At 42.0% G+C, this 18,921-nt stretch overlaps 4 protein-coding genes across 4 annotated transcripts; 3 read left to right on the top strand and 1 right to left on the bottom strand.

Moving 5' to 3' along the window:
• The first annotated feature begins 960 nt into the window (after positions 1-960).
• Positions 961-8,570, top strand: LOC135501435 (uncharacterized). Its single transcript, XM_064793554.1, has 7 exons — positions 961-1,108; positions 2,167-2,341; positions 2,506-2,679; positions 3,206-3,318; positions 3,728-3,931; positions 4,283-4,500; positions 4,664-8,570. Exons 1-7 carry the CDS (start codon positions 1,079-1,081, stop codon positions 6,888-6,890), a joined length of 3,141 nt encoding a protein of 1,046 aa, XP_064649624.1. The 5' UTR covers positions 961-1,078; the 3' UTR covers positions 6,891-8,570.
• Positions 8,571-8,830: 260 nt separating this feature from the next.
• LOC135501558 (transmembrane protein 254-like) lies at positions 8,831-11,442 on the top strand. The gene is made up of 4 exons (XM_064793717.1): positions 8,831-8,959; positions 9,363-9,466; positions 9,729-9,788; positions 10,033-11,442. Exons 1-4 carry the CDS (start codon positions 8,870-8,872, stop codon positions 10,142-10,144), a joined length of 366 nt encoding a protein of 121 aa, XP_064649787.1. The 5' UTR covers positions 8,831-8,869; the 3' UTR covers positions 10,145-11,442.
• Positions 11,443-12,372: 930 nt separating this feature from the next.
• Positions 12,373-16,638, top strand: LOC135501796 (trans-1,2-dihydrobenzene-1,2-diol dehydrogenase-like). Its single transcript, XM_064794113.1, has 7 exons — positions 12,373-12,662; positions 13,044-13,161; positions 13,434-13,597; positions 14,162-14,411; positions 14,722-14,846; positions 15,375-15,525; positions 16,059-16,638. The coding sequence occupies exons 1-7, from the start codon at positions 12,573-12,575 to the stop codon at positions 16,178-16,180; spliced, it is 1,020 nt and encodes a 339-aa protein (XP_064650183.1). The 5' UTR covers positions 12,373-12,572; the 3' UTR covers positions 16,181-16,638.
• A 103-nt stretch (positions 16,639-16,741) lies between these two features.
• LOC135501797 (ankyrin repeat domain-containing protein 54-like) lies at positions 16,742-18,919 on the bottom strand. Its single transcript, XM_064794114.1, has 3 exons — positions 18,790-18,919; positions 18,055-18,153; positions 16,742-17,781 (listed from the first exon to the last, which is right to left on the bottom strand). Exons 1-3 carry the CDS (start codon positions 18,917-18,919, stop codon positions 17,462-17,464), a joined length of 549 nt encoding a protein of 182 aa, XP_064650184.1. The 3' UTR covers positions 16,742-17,461.
• Positions 18,920-18,921: the final 2 nt, after the last annotated feature.

Genomic DNA, 18,921 nt, shown 5'->3' with positions numbered 1-18,921 from the left:
AGAGCCTATCTCAATTCGATCAATTTTCCTGGATATAAGGTAGACCCGGTATGTGACGTGTCCGTCCATCCATTCTCCATTGGCAGAGCTTTCTCAATGACTCGCTATCTAGCTTGAAGTTGTCGAACCTTGTACTGAAGAGTGGCACGCCAAGCATGTCGTCTGCTAATTTTTCTGAATTTGCGCGAAATATCTTCGCGATGATGACGCAAGTGGGCAGAAAGTGATGCAAATTCCATTTATTTGACGACGTCGTGTCTTTTTCGAGTGTCCTACCAAGGTAGAATAAAATCCATTATTCTACCTTGGCCCAGTTAACCCTTTTAGATCTGCGATAATATCATATAGATAGGCATATACCCATCACAACTGTTTTCTTTTTCTTTTCCGTTGCCCAAAATCAGATCATGATGGGGGTGGGTCGGGGGCTAGAGCATCAAAAAACCCGCGGAGGACACCCCCCCCCCCCCCATCTTTCAGCCAAGACCTGCACTCAAGCCCGAGGGCCACTTCAAAAGATAACCAGCATCTAATCTGCTCTGGGCCCCTTTCCATCATCAAACTTTAGGTAACTCCATACCCTATGATCAATAGACTCCTATGCAGTCCATTTCGCCACCCTGATCATACTGGGTGACATGACGAGGCCGGTCCACTGCATCCGGAGTGTAATGATCAATTGCGCTCCATTCCCATTCATGTTTTTCTTCTTCTTTTCCAGTTCATAATATTTCGTTTGACATTCTTATCCTGCGTTGAATTGAGTAAAATAGTATAGTTGTTTTGTTTTTGTAATGTTACAAGAAATGTGAGGTCCGGGTTGTGGCCCGGGGGTGCGGCTTGTTAGACCCCTAACAATGAACCTGCTGGACCACGCCCACGCGCGAAAGAATTCGGCGGACCGGTTGCCGGTTTCCGGTCTGACTTTTAGACTGACCTCAAATTAGGTCAAATAATTAGGAAATACATTGTTGTCAAAAAACTTTCTTTCAAGTTTATCCGATGTTTCCCCCATGATTAACTCACTAGAGAGCTGTGTTGCCTCAAGTTGTGAATGTAGACAACATTAAACAACACCATGGCGTCGATTAGAGATGTAATTTACGAGGTTTGTAGCACGAAAACACTTGAAAGTGTCCCAAACTATTTTTGGCATTGCTATGCATGGTTGGGTGTACATCAAGGTGTACATGTACATATTTACATTACCTGTGTATACTGTATGGGTTTATAGGTGTATTACTGTGTATGGGGTGTGTGTATGGTATATTTGTAATAGTAGCAGTGAAAATAAGAGCTCAATAGCCCCTCACAGGCACAGAGCCGCCCCGCCCCCTCGTCTCTGACGAACACAACCCCACTGACAACACTCGTTAAAGAACAGGTAGCCGAGATTGTATGCTTGTGAAGTGCATTCTATTCTAGGTGTTGTCAGTGAGTAGGGTTGTGTTTGTCAGTCGAGGGAGGGGGGCTATTTAGCTCGTATTTTCAATCACCGATTTGACCCAAACTTGGGCGTCTTTGGCTGTGACATTTTACACTTGTTTTTGTGATGATGTTACTCGTTTTTGAGAGATTGTAAAGTAAAGGGAAAGAGGTGGACCAACCTGCACCTCCTAAACCATCAACTTTAAGGAAATTAAATGTGTGTGTGTGGGGGAGGGAGGGGGGGACTATAGGAGAGTGGAGGGTTATTAGTTTGAACATTGTCTTCTTGAGATTGTGGGAATGTAGTATCTATGAATTGCTTTAGGAAGTCATTAACAAGTTACGTCAGGAAATCCTGAAGAATTGAATATTTCCTTTTAGGCCTGTTTATTAGGGGTTTCTATTAAGCAGGTTTCTCTTTACTTTAATAGGCAAAAGGCTGTGATGTTCTTTTTAGGAAAATGGTTGTTTGTGTAGGCTGTCACAGGTATTTTGCAAAATATGATTGTTTTTTAGTGTGCAGCTGTCATTGTGGCATGTTTACTTTCATTCTGACACATGTGCAAGCATTATGCAAGAGTAACACATGTATTGTTATGAGATACAGTGAAAGATATCTAAGAGTTGAAAAAGGTTGGATCTCACTGTGAATGAACTATTTTTTTATTGGGCTGTGTTCTCTGCACCATTTCAAAAATGGATTGACGACTCCATTATTGTTAACCCTCTCCTTTCCAGGCATGGTTCTTCCGTCTTTCTGGCGCCATTAGTGCAAAGGAAAAGAACGGGAAACGGTTGTTCAAATCCAAGGGCAGCTGGCGGGAGAAATACTTCATTTTGGTGAAACTCGGTGACAAGCTTTTCCTGGAATGGTATGACAAGAAACCGGTCAATACAAATATGCAGCCCAAAGGTGAGCAAATCAATGCAAAGAACTTGCAAGATTACAAGAACTAGTTGAAGAAGCTATTGTTTGTTTGTTCATTTCAACTTTGAAATAAAATAGATACAAAATTTCAAAACTATAACGGGTATACTTTGGATTTGGTGCTTTTCAATATTTCGCTGACTTTTCAGATCGCCTTTCCTTGTGGCCGTCATATCGGCTAACCAAGTGTCACGCTGATCGATATGTATGTTCAGTATCAACACCAAATGAGCAAGTCCATGTTGGTGCGACAGATCAGAGTAGTATTGACACGTTTGCCTTTAACCTGCAGACCCAGACTGTACTCAGGGAGACCTTAGAAGGTAAGCCTTTTGCTAAAGAAATTCTTTTATATCTCGGGGTTTCTGCTAGGAGCAGGGACGTAGGGTACACCACATAGCCCCCTTGGCTGGAAGAAGGGGGTACTCTCTGTGCGTAAATATACGCTCTTAATGAATCCTGGCAAAAACCCTAATGAATTTTGATATAATTGTCCAGCAAAGGTTGCTTCGCAATTATCGAAACTGTGAACTGCCATTGCCAATTGGATCATGTCTTCTTTCAAAATCGGAGAACCAAATGAGCTGATAAATCATGAATTGTCTATCATTTATTGCCATTAAGCTTTCGGCTAAATAGGTTAGATGATTAATCTAGTATCATCTGTTATCATGCAGTTATTTCCGTCAAGCAGTCTCTCCAAAAAAATTGGAAATAGATTGTCTCTGCAGTGTTAGATGACCAATTACCTACCGTTTGACCCAATTACCTTCAGTTTGCTCTTTGTGTGTATGTATTGAAAATGGTTTGAAGCTGCAGATATAGACTATAGTCCATTTCCTGCTTCAGGTACATCATTCACAGTGCTTCCAGAGAATACTTTAGAACAGGATAGACTAGGAGCTGTAGGCAGTGTCTGTGTCCTCCACGTATCTCCCTGGGGCATCAGCTTAGCTTTACAGGTAAGTTTAGATGTCATAAAATGGTCATGAAGAATGTCGCAATCCCTTTCATGACCATTCTCAGCGCAGATTGCTACAGAACTCTCTTACGAATAACAGAAGATGCCATGGAAGGAATTGATAATGTTTTTACTGAAGATGATCTCACAGCAGATGTCTTCCATGGATGTGACAATATCTTTTGTACTTTGTTGTGTCTGTGACATAACAACCTTAGCAAAGTTCAACAGCGTCCACAGGTGGCTCAAGATATTCTTGATGGATACAGGCCATCATCAAATCTTTGACGATTATCCTTCTGTCGAAGGCTGATTATGACAGGACCATTTGCCTGTGTACAAAGTCCAACTGATCACAACTTAATTTTTCTTGTTCAATGAAACTTTCAAACCGAGTGTCTTCTCTTCAGCAATCTCGTTCCCTGATAGCTCACTGGCCGCTGAAGTGTGTGAGAAGTTACGAGAGCGACAGCAGAGGTCACTTTACCTTAGACAGCGGGAAGAGGTCTCCGTTCGGTGAGGGGACTTACGTTTTCCAGACAAGGAGGGGGCAAGATGACGAACTCTACAACATCCTTGAGCATTATGTGATGCAGGCAGCAAGTTTAGCTGATGTAGGTGAAATCACAGAAGGACCTCCGGTCCTTTTAAGGATCAATGGCTTTATTAAGGCCATTATAACCAAGCTGTTGGCTGCCCAATCTCCTTCCTTCTACAGAAGTAGTTCCAATCTTTGAAGATAAAAGAGCATGTTAGCAAACTTTGCTCATTATTGGCTCATTGTACAATATTTGGTCAAGTTGTGCTAAAGGAGGAAACTTGGCAACCCAGAGGTAAGCTGGTGTCGAAAGTCTTGCAAAAGAGTGATCTTTGATATGGATTCGGGTGTATTTTATGAGATGGTTGAAGCCACATAATGCAGCACTTTCTTCAACTTATCTCATTATTCATGACATTTCTTTCAGAACTATCCTACAGAGCCAGCAGACGAAGAAGAGACTGAATATAACCATCTGAAACGCTTAACAATCGTCCAACCTCGTCCACGGGAAACTGTCCGGGCCAGTATGTGTTGTTCTGGACTATACGACCATATATTACAAGACTATGGGGACCGTAACTCAGTAGCGACCACTGTGCCAGATATTGTCAGCGATTCAGCTCATGCAGACCAAAAGAACAGGTAATTTGATTGCTAAAATAGTTATGAATGGTGAGAAAGGTGCAGAAAATGATGGTCCCTCAATCCTAGTTGTTTCAGAAAGGACTTTGTTGTGGGGTTGGGGTAGTAGTTGCTCTATCTCTGTTGTTATACCTGTTTAAGAGTTTCTTTGTGTTCATTGCAGACAAACTGATGCTGATATTGGCCACAGTTACAACATCCCGTCACCTAGAGACTCTTCCAAGAGCAACCTGATGAGCTTTCACGACTACCCCGAACTTGTAAGCCCAACAGAAACACGCCAGGTCATGATTAAGCCACGAACTCTGATCGATAAATCCATCATAGTGTCGCAGGATTTACCAAAACCTCTGAGTCTCGCCGATGATCTTAACCAGTATGATGAACCGGACGAGGATTTAAAAGCTCTGAAAGGAACACAACAGCGAGTGAAGCCGTTACCACCTTCAATACCCCCACCGGGCCCATTCTCCAAACCCCCACCTCCAAAACGTAGCGACAGTAAGAATCAACTTGATTATGAAGACCCAAAGGTCGAACCAGTGGAGTATGACGAGCTAGGTCTTCCATGCGGACCACCTCCCCCAATCCCTACGGAGATGACAAATATTCCGCGCCTGCCCCCACCACCGATTCCCACGGACATTGACATTCCACGCATGCCTCCTCCACCTGTCCCCATGACGACATTCTCTTCCAGAAGTCATGTGCCACTTGTGAGGGACAACACTTATGTTGACGAAAGTGACATGAATCCGTATGATGATCCTGATATGCCACTTCAACCACCTCCACCTGTTCCGTTAAGGCCGCCTCCAGTCCCCCCATTTCCATCCACCTTGGCAGTTGATAATGGCAATTTGAATGAATATGCTGAAATGAGCGAAAGTGTTCCTGTTGTAATGGACCCAAGTATAAGTTTAAAACAACAGAGCAAGTTTGAAGATCCCTATGCAGATGCTCGGGACTTGGAAGCGATGAGGCGATTGGCAGTAAGCAGTAGGCCAAATGACTCTGTTGAATATGTTGGCCCAAATGATTCAGACGAATATCTTGGTATGGACTCTTTAGGAGCAAGGCCACCAGCACATTCTATATCTAATAACAGTTCAGTTGAGTATTTAGAGCCAAGTGACACTAATGAATACTTAGGAATGGATAGTTTGGGAAGTGACGTTTCCCAAATTCAATTACGTCGGTCGCCGGACCCTACTGTGATGAATATGAGTGAGAGTGGGGCGTGGGAAGAATATATGAAAATGTCAGACGTCCGTAAAAGTGCACCAGTGACTGTTCCAGGTGGTGAGATGAGTCGTCCAAATTATTTCAAAAGTAAGTCAATGTGTGAATTTGAGCGATCCCCTCACATTGTGGATATTGACATTGATGGGCCTGGGGTGCCTGAAGTTCGGGTGACGCCCGTTAAAGGTTACAAGGGTAAGGATATCAACCGGAATACGATTGGTGGTGACCAGTTCAAGACATGGTCGCATAGGTCACGTTTACCGGATCCTAAACCTGATGATGGTGATGATGATGTTGGGTACTTGCTCTTGCCGCCAAAACTCAGCCGTACACGATTGCAGTCACAGAGCTGTGAGGAATTATCGGAAAGACAGCGGCAGAGTCAGGTACAGGAACCAAATGAGGAGGGTTATTTTGAAATAAACGATGACGGAGTTGTTTTGAATGATGTACCCATGCCATTCACTGGACTCCTTGATATGAAAAATATGAAAAAAGGTGAAAAATCTCCCGTAGGTAGTCAGGAAAATATGCAAGGTGGTCTAAGTGTGCCAGCTACCCTCCGTTTTCAAAGATCTGTTTCGAATCCAGACGTTGCTGGTAAAGGACAGAAAACGTCGCATGGTAAGCGAGAATCGGAGGAGTCGCCTCATAAGCGTCAGTCAAAGTTCTCAGCTTTTTTGTACGGAACTCTGCACAAAAAGAAGAGCAGACCAAAAATTAATACAGATGGGGATGCATCACCTACAACTACACCTCGTTCCAAACCATTGAAGGCTACATCCCCGCAGGATAAACTCTTGAAACCTGACTATAAATCACCGAAAGATAAATCCGATAAACACGAAAAACATAAACGAAAATTGTCGGGACAGGCTGGGAGCCATACAGATATCGTTGGAGGAATTGAGATCATCACCCCAAGAGCAAAATCATTCGTCAAAGTCAAAGCGAAACCCACGGCAGACAAGTCTGGTCCACAGCGAGGTACCAGTTACCCTAATCAGCCAACCATAAGAACACCGAGTCCGAACATTGGTGGTCGACGACTCCCAAGTTTGCCGTCGGAGTTTGATGATCGTGACCGATTGAATGCACCAAAGGCGAACATAAAACATGCTCAAAGTCAGCCCAATCTTCTGTAGGCCATCCTGAAGTATCAATGTTTAAAATGTACTCTAATCTGATGTGAGAATTAGGCCATGTTCTCTGAGGTAATTGCATCACATCTGGACTACGTGGGTGATTGTATGGGAAGGGAGCTGTTGGAAACCAGTCTGTGCATGTAAATGATGATATATTCTCTGATGTAAAGGTGAATGCTCAAAATCTCTACTTAAAAATCATGGTTACAGGAATGTTTGTATTTGTACATGTTGTACATACAGTTTGTATTAACATAGAATATTCCATATACATGTATTATCTTATATCGAAATCAAGATCTTCTATTTCATAAGAATACCGTTGTTTTCGTTTGGTATAAAGTCATGACTTTTATAAGAACGGTAAGCCCTGTCAAATAATTGGCGTGCGGTAACTTGTGATTTCGAACATAATGATCTATGCAGGCCTGGTGACCCTATGATAAGTGTTTTAATTTCGAATTGATGCATAATTTTGCAATATATTTTGAAGAAGTGTTTTTGTGAGTAAATATATCCTTTGACCAATAACTGATTACTTCCATTTTTGATTGATCTACATGTACAGCTGATTTTTGTGTGGCTTTACACCACAATTATATGATTGTAAATTTACAACATTCTCTCACCAATTGAGTCAATTAAAGGAGGCCGACGAGTAGGAGTTCCTGCCATGCCGGCACTAATGTATGGTCTTAAGTTCCTGTTTTGAGTGTGCTCATGGATACAAATGCGATAGTTTATGCAAATTAACATTCCTTTAAAAGTGAAACATAGCTTTATATCCAAGGATGACGTCTGTATGGGGCAGAGAAAACTATTTTTGTAACGTTGGGGAGGGGCAGCACAGAAGTAGGCCTATGTTTATTGCCAGGGCGAGCTCTAACTTGGTTTGACCACTATGAATTTGATAGATTATATTGTATGATAGATATTTTATGAATATATCTGTAGCGGTTTAGGTTATGCTTTTATAAAGACTATTCTGTATATTATATGCTTTGATAGTGCAATGATTTACGCTTTACACGTGGTTTCTATGATATTCATGAGGACACAATACAAGTTTTTCAAAAATGGCAGTACAGGTAACCAGGTGATACATTCCATATTTGAGCATCAGGGGGAAATAAATACAGTGCTTTGTTGGTTTTAGGTGCAATTGTCTGTTGAAGCCATTACCATTTATATTTTGTTAGTTCAAAGCGTTGTGTATGTAATCACTGTAAACTCTGTCAATCATAAGGCCCTATTCTGGGGTAATTTCTGGTCAGTATTGCTTTTGGAAATGGATCAGAGAAAAAAGTTCAGATGGCTCCTGACTGATTTCACAGCAATGGGTCCTTATGAATGTCACAAGAAATTTTAGACATTATTATGCAATAACTCGACTTATATAGATGCTAAACTCTGTAAATAAACCAATCATTGATTAAAACCCATGCATCATCTTGCTTCAATGACATGGAAATAACCGTAGTGGTCAAGTAAGTCAAGTTAAGTAATACCATATAAAAAAGGAGGAGATGGCCTGATTTGATGGTGAGTTCGATTTTGAATTTGTGATGAAATCATCACACCCCACTTGAATTTAAAACTGATCTAAAGTATAACATCTTAATTCCTCTTTAAAATGTTTTGGCCAAACAGGTTGTTATAGAATATTGAATAAAAGTTTAATGCATGTTAATTGATTTTCTTTGTTTTCAATTTGCTTTGTGTCCAGCGAGTCTATCATCCTGATATTCAGGGTTATTTCACTCGTTTGCCATACGCCGAGGCACTCTAACGTTCCGGGTCCAACGAGTCATTCCCAAGCTCCTAGTTTACTTGAACGATTACCACAAGCAGGACAGCTTCAAAAACCTGCTGTGTTCAAATGAGACATTATACTGGAGCGCTATAGCAAAAGCTCACCAATGAGTTGCATTCCTGAATTGTGACCAACAGTGCGCTCCATAGAGTGCAAAATTTTCAACATGGTGGACAAAGCAGCCGACGCGCAATATTTTCGCGTTGCTCATCCAATATGGCAAGTTCTTATCCTAGTTGGCTTGACAATTGTTACAGTAAGTTTTCTAGCTTCCTTTTGACTCTTTTCAATAAAAATGATTTATTTTGATTGGCCTTCGCGTTATGTGAATACTTTGTATAAACTGGGTTAAAAATATATGGAGCGCTAGACCCATCAAAATCTCGTTCACATTATTTTGTGTACCCTTGGGCAAGTTACCTGTCTCAGTATTGATTGATGACTGATGCTACCTTGGACAACACACTTTTTGGTATTAATTGATGTAACTTTAGGGAAGCCATTTGTAATTGTGTTGATTGATGTCACCTTGGGCAAGTCACTTGTCTTTGTTTGTATTGATTGATGTAACTTGTATTTTTACGATTGAAGTCGCCTTTTTATTATGACTGATAGCCATCTACTAGTCTGGGTTTTATATAAGCTGTCTTTTGTTTCAGCTTTGTCCATTCCGCCCCGATTTGATCCCCTACCAGTACATGGGACCATTTGGTTGGTTCGTTAACTGGCTGAATACAACTTACCCCAATGTTGTGTTTGCAATGTAAGTACCCTAGCTTTTTTTGGTCATTAAATATGATTATTATGATTAATAATAATCATGATTTATTGTTATACAGATTTTGCCAATTGCAGTGAAACCTCCCTTTGCAGACATCTCTCAATTGAAGGATGGTGTCTCTATTAAAATCACATGACTTTTTTTGGCCCAAATTGGTTGTTCCCATTCAATTTGACCTCTAGATATGTAATGAGGACACCTTGATCTACTGAACCATATATTTTTTTGAATTGTATCTCTTCAGATTTGTTGTGGCCTTTATCCTTCATGTCGGAGAAGCCTTGTTCGCTATCAAATTATGCCAGTGAGTATACATTATTCCATCAAAACACATTCCCTTAGTGTTGACCTCTATATGTGTGCCTGTACAGAAATGGAATGTTGATTGTCATTAACAACTTATTGGAACTGATTAAGAAGACCTGTGGATCTGATGACGAAACATTTCAAAGACGAAACCAGTCTGAAATTAACTGGTAGCGCAGAGTGATGCCCTGAAAGAAATTTGTCATGATGACTTCCTAAGTCCCTTCATTTTCTCCTTCCAGGGATAAGATGATAGAAAGTCCTGCCAAATGGAAGTGGACCGTCCAAACTTTCTTTTTCGGGATCGCGTCTCTGGGCATTCTCCTAAAATATAAGCCGAAGAAACAGCCATGACCTTCATGTATACTTTACTCACAGAACGAGGCGTTGTACTTCTGAGGAACTATCATTTTCAGGGACAGGGGAACATCTTTAAATACACCGGAAAAAATAACAGGCTTCATCTCCCCTGGTCGAAAAACGAGATAAAATACTTCGGCCGGTTTTTCATTTCTAAATTACATGTATACTAGCATTGTACCCGTGGCGCAGGCAGGTTCAAATGGGGGCTCAAATGGGCTATACCTTGAATAGATTGAATTGCAATGAAAATCTAATGCAATATCAAAGGAGCCATACCGAAGAGACAAATTAAACCAACCATTTGTCCACAGACTCGGACCTAGCTGTGGCGTGCTGTATGCGTGCATATAAAAGTATATCAGTTGGTCCGATAGTGATGATGAGGCAATGCCTCGTTCCTTTAATAGTCAGCAATATGCGCCAGGTCTCGGCCAAGGCACTTACTCGACAGGCAAGCTAGACGTTCAGCACCGTGAGCAGCTCCTTGATAAGGCCATTTCAGGTTCAGCGCGCCTCTTCAGATCAAGTATCATTGAAAGCTGTGGTGAGCACATAAACAGACCATGGTAACCTTCATTTGAAAATCCCTTCATAATCAAGGGCTAGCTCTGGCTAACACAGCACCCATAAACAATAGACCACCAATTTGACCCCAGCTCCTTACTGCGGGAAAACCCAAGTCCAGCAACCGAAAGTACCAAAAATACATTTTTGTTTACATTTGAACTGCACACATGCGTTTGTTTACAATTTCTTTCCCCGCGAAATCTCGAACATCAGGTGACATGCAATCGTGGATTGAAAATAACATTAACCTTAGTTCAGCAGGTCGACATGTACAGGCTCTTCCAATCATCCCCCTACGGCCAGCTGTTCAACAGGTAAAGTTACCCACCCCACAGGGAGTGCAGGTAATTGATTAAGCCCCTGCATAACTAAACACCTATGACTTGGCTTCTGTGAGTGATAAGGAGAATTGACAGTGTCCGATTCAAAATACCTCATTACTGCTCCGCTGAAGTAAATTTCCGAAAATAAACATGACGTTGCATCAGGATAACATATCACCTGCAAACGTGCAAAATTTCGAGACGAAACACGACCCCCAAATGGCACTTTAGCGAGCCGCCTTATAGTATTATGATATAGATATGACTGGTAACGATCAAAGTTGGGTTTTACATGAAATTTCCGCTCTTCCCTTATACACGGGTCGTTGGTTCTACAATACAACTAATGATTTGTCAATTTTGTAGCACGAAAGAATAAAAAAACAGATGTGATTTTCATTTCTCTTGGCTTGGGTTATTTCTAGTTTAATTGGTGGTGTTTTCTTAGTTTTTCCTCTAGGTGTTTCGGGGGCGAGCCGGAGGAGTAGACGGCGCATGGGTTCGTTGGTTTACTAGACGGGTTTATGGCACTTTTACACAGATAGCTGGAAAGGTTTACAATAGTTAGGGCTAGTTATGTTTTTCATCTATAGTACGTTTTCAAGGTCGGAGACGCTTCTGTCTTAAAGGAGCGCACAAAAATGGCGTATGGAGACCACGCCCAACGCATTGGCGAATGGGTTGGCACAATCTTGACCCTTTGCCTTACTGACAGATGAGCCTTGCTTTAAATTATGACTGACCAAGAACGCCTGTCAAGACAGAATGGCTAAAGACGGACAGGAAGGTTGTGCTCCAGTTGGACAAGAATGTCTACAAGGGGATTGATTACCTTCCAGCGACGTAAACCACATTTGCGAGGATCCAAAGCGGGAGAATTTTATTCTTGTGGTGGATGGAGGAGTGGTGAATAGGCTAGTGGTTCCTAAATATATTTCGATATTTCAAACGAAATTTGTATACGCCACCAGAACTTCTTGAAAGAAGAGGTTGCAAGAAAGTTGCGCAACCGTTATCCGAATATGAAACAGATGATGTGGACGGCGGGCGAAAACGTGCGGCTGCGACATGTACGGTTTGAACGAATAGACGAGAAAAGTTGTCAGTTGTAGGGTAAGGTTTTTTCAGTCATGGGCTTCATAGAACCATATACGCTAATCCATCCCTATACAAAAGAGGTAAACACTTTTCCTGGGGGATATTATTCACTGCTACACCGGCGTTTGTTTGGGGATTGCCGTCGGAGGTGACACGACCTGGTCATTTCTAATAGGCGATAGTGTCACAATCAGTAGTTGCATGTATAAATCGAAGCACGATATATAGGCCCTATGGCTGTGTTCAAAGGGCAATACAACTGTAGGCCAGCTGATATCAACTGCCTTTCAATGCATAGGTTCACAGTACATGTACTATGCAGTGTCGTGACTGATTTCGTTTGTCGAAGCTCTCCATACGGAAATGTGTCAGGAAGACAGTTATTGATTTGCGACTAAAGTATGTGCATTTAAATTTGGAAACCTCCGAAAATGGCCACTTGTTGGGGAATATTAGGAGCCGGTGATATCAGTCATGACTTCGCCCTCGCGCTGCAGTTATTACCTGCAACGGAACACAAGGTAGGTCCTCCCGTCGTGTGTTGTCGTTGCAAGTGGTTGTGACAGGACTGCAGGGTCAAAAGTTAAGCCTTTACTCGTCCTCTTCTTCTGCCTTTCAATCCTAGGTGGACAGCCCTGGCAGTGGCTGCAAGTTGCTGTTCAATTTCACCCCTGCACTGACTGCCGTGTATTGCCTAGATGAGATTTTAACAAACCGAGACTGAGACGGTGGTTCCTCACATGTGCGTGGTCTGCCGTACGAGATGTATGGTACCCCGCACCTACAAGGACCACTGCCAGCGAGTGACTTTTGTCGCCCGCTTGTGATTATTACCGCAACTGGGTTGCGACAGAAGTGTATCTCGGGGCTTTTGTTTATATCCACATCATTGTTCGTAACAGGTTGTATGTGTTGCAGCCAGAGATTTAAAGAGGGCACAAGATTTCGCAAATGATGAGGATCACAAGATTGCAAAAGCGTATGGGGCGTATCAGGACCTGGCATCTGACCAGAATGTTGGTAAGTTCGTTTATCTTTGGCGACAGGATGACATTGAGAGGGCCATGCGGATACATCAGAATGTTTGTGTTGTTTAATTGGTCTCGCGGTTTCGTCCAACATAACCGGCCGTCTCTTAGAAATAGTGTCCCCCAAATTTCAGTTTTACTAAACAAAAGACAACGAGGGAGACCATGAGGTGTCAATAGGGAAACATAGAAAAACGTGTCGATCGAGCTGTCTTTCGATTAGCATTCCAAGCTCATATGAGCTAATTGTGGTCCAAATTTCAGACGTGGTGTACATAGGCAACTCGCACCCCCACCACTTGGATGCAGCAAAGCTGATGCTCAACGCGGGAAAGGCTGTCTTGTGTGAGAAGCCTCTGACCATGAATCTGAGACAGTCCGAGGAATTGATAGCCGTGGCCAAACAGGAAGGGAAATTCTTAATGGAGGTAAGGATAAAGATATGGAGCTCTTGAAGCAGTTCGATTTTGCCATCTAATGCTTTCTCTTGGGGGAGGGACGAGGCCAACTCCACTCCGTCCGGAGTCCCATGCGTGTCTCCACCTTGGACCTATGTCAAAAGTGCTACAGAAGCCCTTGTGATGATAAAAATCGTATTATGTCAGACACATATGCCATATCAAATTCAACTTATTTTATTGACTTCAAACAAGCCCTATTGGGCGAAAGAGTCAAAATCTATAAAAGAATGTTCAAATGCTGCAAACTCGGCTAGAAGCCGTCACAACCCCGAGGACTGGAACATAACATACAGGCAATGGTTGTCGCAACGGCCCCTTACCGTTTTACAGCAGTGGAAATGTCGTTGGTGCAAGTGCGGATGAAGTTGTATTATAGTGTCATGCAATTCCTTCCTTTTTTATGCATTTCGTCATGATATATAATCCTCTAAATCTCCACCCAGACACCGGCAGACGGGTCCTCACGGTCGGGCCCACTTTTTCTATCAGAATCTTTCGGGATCAAAATACAAATGATTGCGACTTTTCCAGGGCATTTGGTCTCGCTTTTTTCCAATCTATACGAAAATCCGTGAAGAAGTCACCAATGGAACCATCGGAGACGCCATGCACGTTTCCGTGAAGTTCATGCACAAGATCGCCTGGAAACCTCGGATGTCGGATAAGGCTCAGGGCGGTGGATGTGTGCTCAACTACGGGCTGTATGCTATTCAGTTTGTCCTCTGGGTGTTTCAGGACGAGCCAGAGGAGGTGAAGGCTCAAGGGATAGTGAATGAGACGGGTAGGGTTAATCTTTTAAATCATGTCCTCCTCATCATCATCAACATCATCATCTTGGTATCTTGCGAGGACGACGCAGCCTAGGATCGCAATGCCCAATCCAATAGCTTGTTATAGTTGTAGGGAAGTGCTTGCACGGCGACCGTCGTCGTTGTGGAGTGGGCAGTGTCGTTTGCTGAAACAGTACTGAACATACAAAACACTTTGTTGGGATGGTAAAACATCTTGACACGACATATCAATTGATCTACTCTTGCTGAATGCTCCAAGATGAGGTTTATTATTTCCGTTTTATTATTCTTTTCTCTTAGGAGCGGAAGATGCGTGTACAATTTCCATGAAGTTCAGCAGCGGTCGGACGGCCAACATCTACCTAGATTCCCGGCTCAACGGAGACAGCGAATCAATCATCTATGGTACCAACGGAAAATTAGAGGTACGAAGCCTGGTCAGGTTGTCCGATGTCGATCTGAAGGTGTGGTCAGTCCACTGGCACATGAAGATCAAAACGCCTGCCCTTTATGGGTGTTGTCACTGGGGCTGACGTTTCTATCTTCATGTGCCTGTGGTCAGTTCCATTTCTCGTTACAGATTCATAGCCGAAATGGAGCTTCCAACGATCGACTGTATAACTAAATGTTGCAGTGAATGTACTTGGAAACGTCATTCTGAAGACAAAGTTCTTCAGTGGTTTATGACTCGGTACCTCTCCAATGACTGATCCCGGTTGTCCATCTCATGACTCGTCAATTACCTGGCTCATCCTTCTTGCGGTGCGCCGGTCAAGTGGGTCACAACCTTCGGGAGTCTTGACTATCCTGTCGCAAGGACAGAAGCGAAGACCACTTTCCCTCTTTCGATTTTGTCAATCTGTCGGCCTCAGTGCGTCCGTGTACCCCAGAAAGATGTTGACCTGTATATCTACAGGGCCATTCCCGACGTTTATTAATAATTTCCATTACAGGCCCTTCCTCAATGCATAAAACCTGTTAAACTAGTCACTCCCTCTGGGACATTAGACTATCCCGTCCCGAGGACAGAGGCAAAGACCAACTTCTTGCATACAATGGGCTTCACGTACCAAGCCCAGTGCATCAGAGAATGCCTCCAGAAAGGTAAAACAGACTTGAATGACGCGAGAGTCCTACTCGGTGATAACTTAAAGTCAAACCATGTTGTGCATGATGGTGTCTCACATTTGTTATGCTTTGACTTACCTGAAGGATTAACTATCCTGGAAGACACCCATCTCTGGTTCGAAAACTGACCTGACACACCGTTGCACCAAAGATATGTTTAAACATGGAAACAACTTCAGGATTGCCAGTGCTTTAATTGATAAGATAACCTAATACCAGCATTCTGGTTGTGACTTTGTCCGTCCTCAAAAGACTGGTTTGGAATGAATAGGAAAATCACAACCAAACATCCCACCTCATAATGATCATCTGTCAGGTGTCTCCACCTCAACACAAGGGTCACCTTGAACTCACCTCAGCCCATTATATTAACACAACATGAATTAGAGCTGTAATTTTTGCAGTCCACAAAAGAATTTAAGAATATTTGCATGGCGGGAAGACGAAACTATAGAAGAAGTGTACCCCTTGAATAACTGTATAATCGAACAAATGTTTTCTCTCACCAGGTCTATTGGAATGCCCCACCATGACTCATCAGGACAGTCTCCTCCTCTCTTCTCTTGTGGACAATGTGAGACAACAGATCGGAGTCGACACAGCCGTCTCTGTCACATCCAGTAGATACTAGTCTTCAGTAGTGCTGTCTTCCTGTCAGGGAACAGTTTTCGCATTTGTCTTTGCTGGCTGACTTAATCCTACCTCCATGGATATAAACCAGGCAAGACAACTATTACAGACTGACAAAGTTGTAGGACAACAGCGCGAGACATTGTCACATCCAGAAGACATGTCAGATGTGTAATCTTCTCCTAGGCTATCATTTTGTGTCTATCTTGGCTCGTACAAGTCCATTTCCTTTAATAGCAAACAGTGCTACATCAGCGTCATATCCGGGGAGACATTGTCACATCCATGGGAATACTGTCACACATCCATTGGGACATTGTCACATCATAGCTTTGTATAAGGTATCCGCAAGCAGGCAAGACACACTAGATACATGGATTATTGTATCATAAATAATAACGTCTCATATTTGGCAATATATTTCTTTTCACATCAAAATAAATATCATATTCTGATAGACATTTCACAACCATTTCCTAACCATGTTTGGCACATCCCACTCAGTGGACAAAAGTTTCACAACACAGCAGCACATAGCATATTACATTTCAACAGACAAAGTGTTGTAAGAAAGATACCGAAGGCCTTTGAATCATCATCTTTACAGTCAATTGTAATGGTAGACCATTCTAAGTACAATCACATATCACAATCAGGCATAAATAAAATCATACTAAAAACTAAATCTAAAATTCTATCAAAAGACACACAAAAACTATCCATCCCTACTCGACTACATGTAAATATTCCAATGACTAAGCATGATGGCTCAAATGGGTCTGAAACATAACTTGCTACATATAGTTCAGACCCAGCACCAACATTAAAATAAGTGATCCTTTGAGATCATGCAACTAATATATATAGATATATAGATGTTTAAAGACATGTAAATGATTAACAAAAATAACCTAAACATTTAATCAAATAGGTTTGGCTGTTCAAAGTCAGTTTGTCCTTGGCCTTAAATTTAGCTTGTCGTTAAATCTAGAGGGTTTAACTGAGAGCAGTAATGGGCCAAGGAGAATAGTCTTTCCATCTCCCCAATTATTTTCAACTTTACTTCACAGCAATAGTCATCACAATATTTCAGTGAAAAGCTTACTGGTAGTTTCCACAGAAACAAGTAGGTTTCTGTAACTACAGGTAGGTTTTTATAGAAACAAGTTACTTTCCTTAGAAAAAAGAATGCAAAAAGAAGCAAACTCGGTGGGGAAATCCACTGGAACAACAATCACTGAATAGTCCAAAGAGTCAAATTTAACACCACCGCTCAAAAACATCACTTCTTCTTTTTCTTCTTTCCCTTTCCTTTTCCCTTTTTCTTCCCTCCTTTCTTCTTTCCACCTTTCTTTTTCCCTTTTTTGCCTTTCTTTCCCTTTTCCTTCTTTGGTTTAGCACCTGGGATTGAATAGTCTGGCACAAATGGCAGTTCGTTTATATCCTCAATCTCTGGCAAATCTCCAAGTTTTGCATTGTGAAGAATCTGCCATGATTCCTTGTCATGACTCACAAGATCAGCTGGCTGATATCCGTCGCGTGTTTTTGTTTTCATATCTGCTCCACCTAGAATCAGATGTTTCACAGTCTCTGTGTGATTGGCTGGAAGGGGGAACAGAATATAGATATTAATTTATCTTTGTGAAAGGCAGTATCCTTAAACAGAAAAATGAAAGATTTTCACCAGGGGCATTGCCTTCAATGGCTAATTCACTCTTTGATACGCAGACTAGCAAACGACTAGGAGGTATTAATTACAAGTTAATTACACCCAGATTGTTGCTGAATAAAGGATGGTAAATTTGGTGATGGGTCAATGGGGAGAAAATCTTATATATGCTCCACTAAAACCTAGCCTCGTAATTGTATAATAACCTGCTGCTGCCAAGTGGAGGGGTCTTGTCAGGACTGCATTGAACGTGTTAGGGTCACCCTTAGCTTCTAATAATAGCCTTACGACTTCAGCATGACCACCTGCAAGAGATGAAATTAAAACATTACTGAGCATGAAGCTGTGTTTAAGGCCTGGAATATACATGTAATATGCTGACATATTCTTTTGAAATAGGCCCCCCCTATAATTGTCTTAGGATCAAAGAACAGAAAAGGTCATACATGGTAATTGATAATGATTGTCCTATGTCCTCAAACTAATTTGCCTCTCCGCGTGCTGCCAATTAGTAGAATTACTTAAAAACTAGGACTAGTGAAGAAAAGCATAATATAAAAAGTCCAGTCTGTTTCTTTTATTCTTTAGTGGCATACTCAACACTGAATGTTGAACTACAAAATGAAAGCCATGACAATATTGACATTCCTAACAGGCTTGGGGGTATTGATCAAATTGCCCTTCAAAATTTCACAAAACAGCCCATTACAACTCGTCATTCAATCATCATGTCGTTACTTTGACAAGAAGAGAAGGGGCGCTTTTGGTCTGGCTTTGGGTGGGCTGTAAAAATCATTATAGCAATCCCTAAGTACACACATTTAAAGCTTTACTAAGCACTCAATTAGGGCTAAACTCTGAGGCCGAAGGAAGTGAGCGCAGTTGGTCATGAGAGAACACTGAGAAAGATATGTCAAATTAATGTTCCTGCCCCAACTCACCAGCAGATGCTCTTGCCACAGCAGTAAAACCACTCTCATCCCGAAAATTGGGGTCAATATTTTTCCGAAGGAGCTTTTTAACTGTGGCTATATCACCTCTGCTCGCAACCTCTACAAGCCTGGCCTCCATTA

This window comes from Lineus longissimus, chromosome 17 (assembly GCF_910592395.1).
Source record: "Lineus longissimus chromosome 17, tnLinLong1.2, whole genome shotgun sequence".
In the NCBI taxonomy this organism is placed as follows: Eukaryota; Metazoa; Nemertea; class Pilidiophora; order Heteronemertea; family Lineidae; genus Lineus; species Lineus longissimus.
This window is presented reverse-complemented; position numbering and strand designations above follow the sequence as displayed.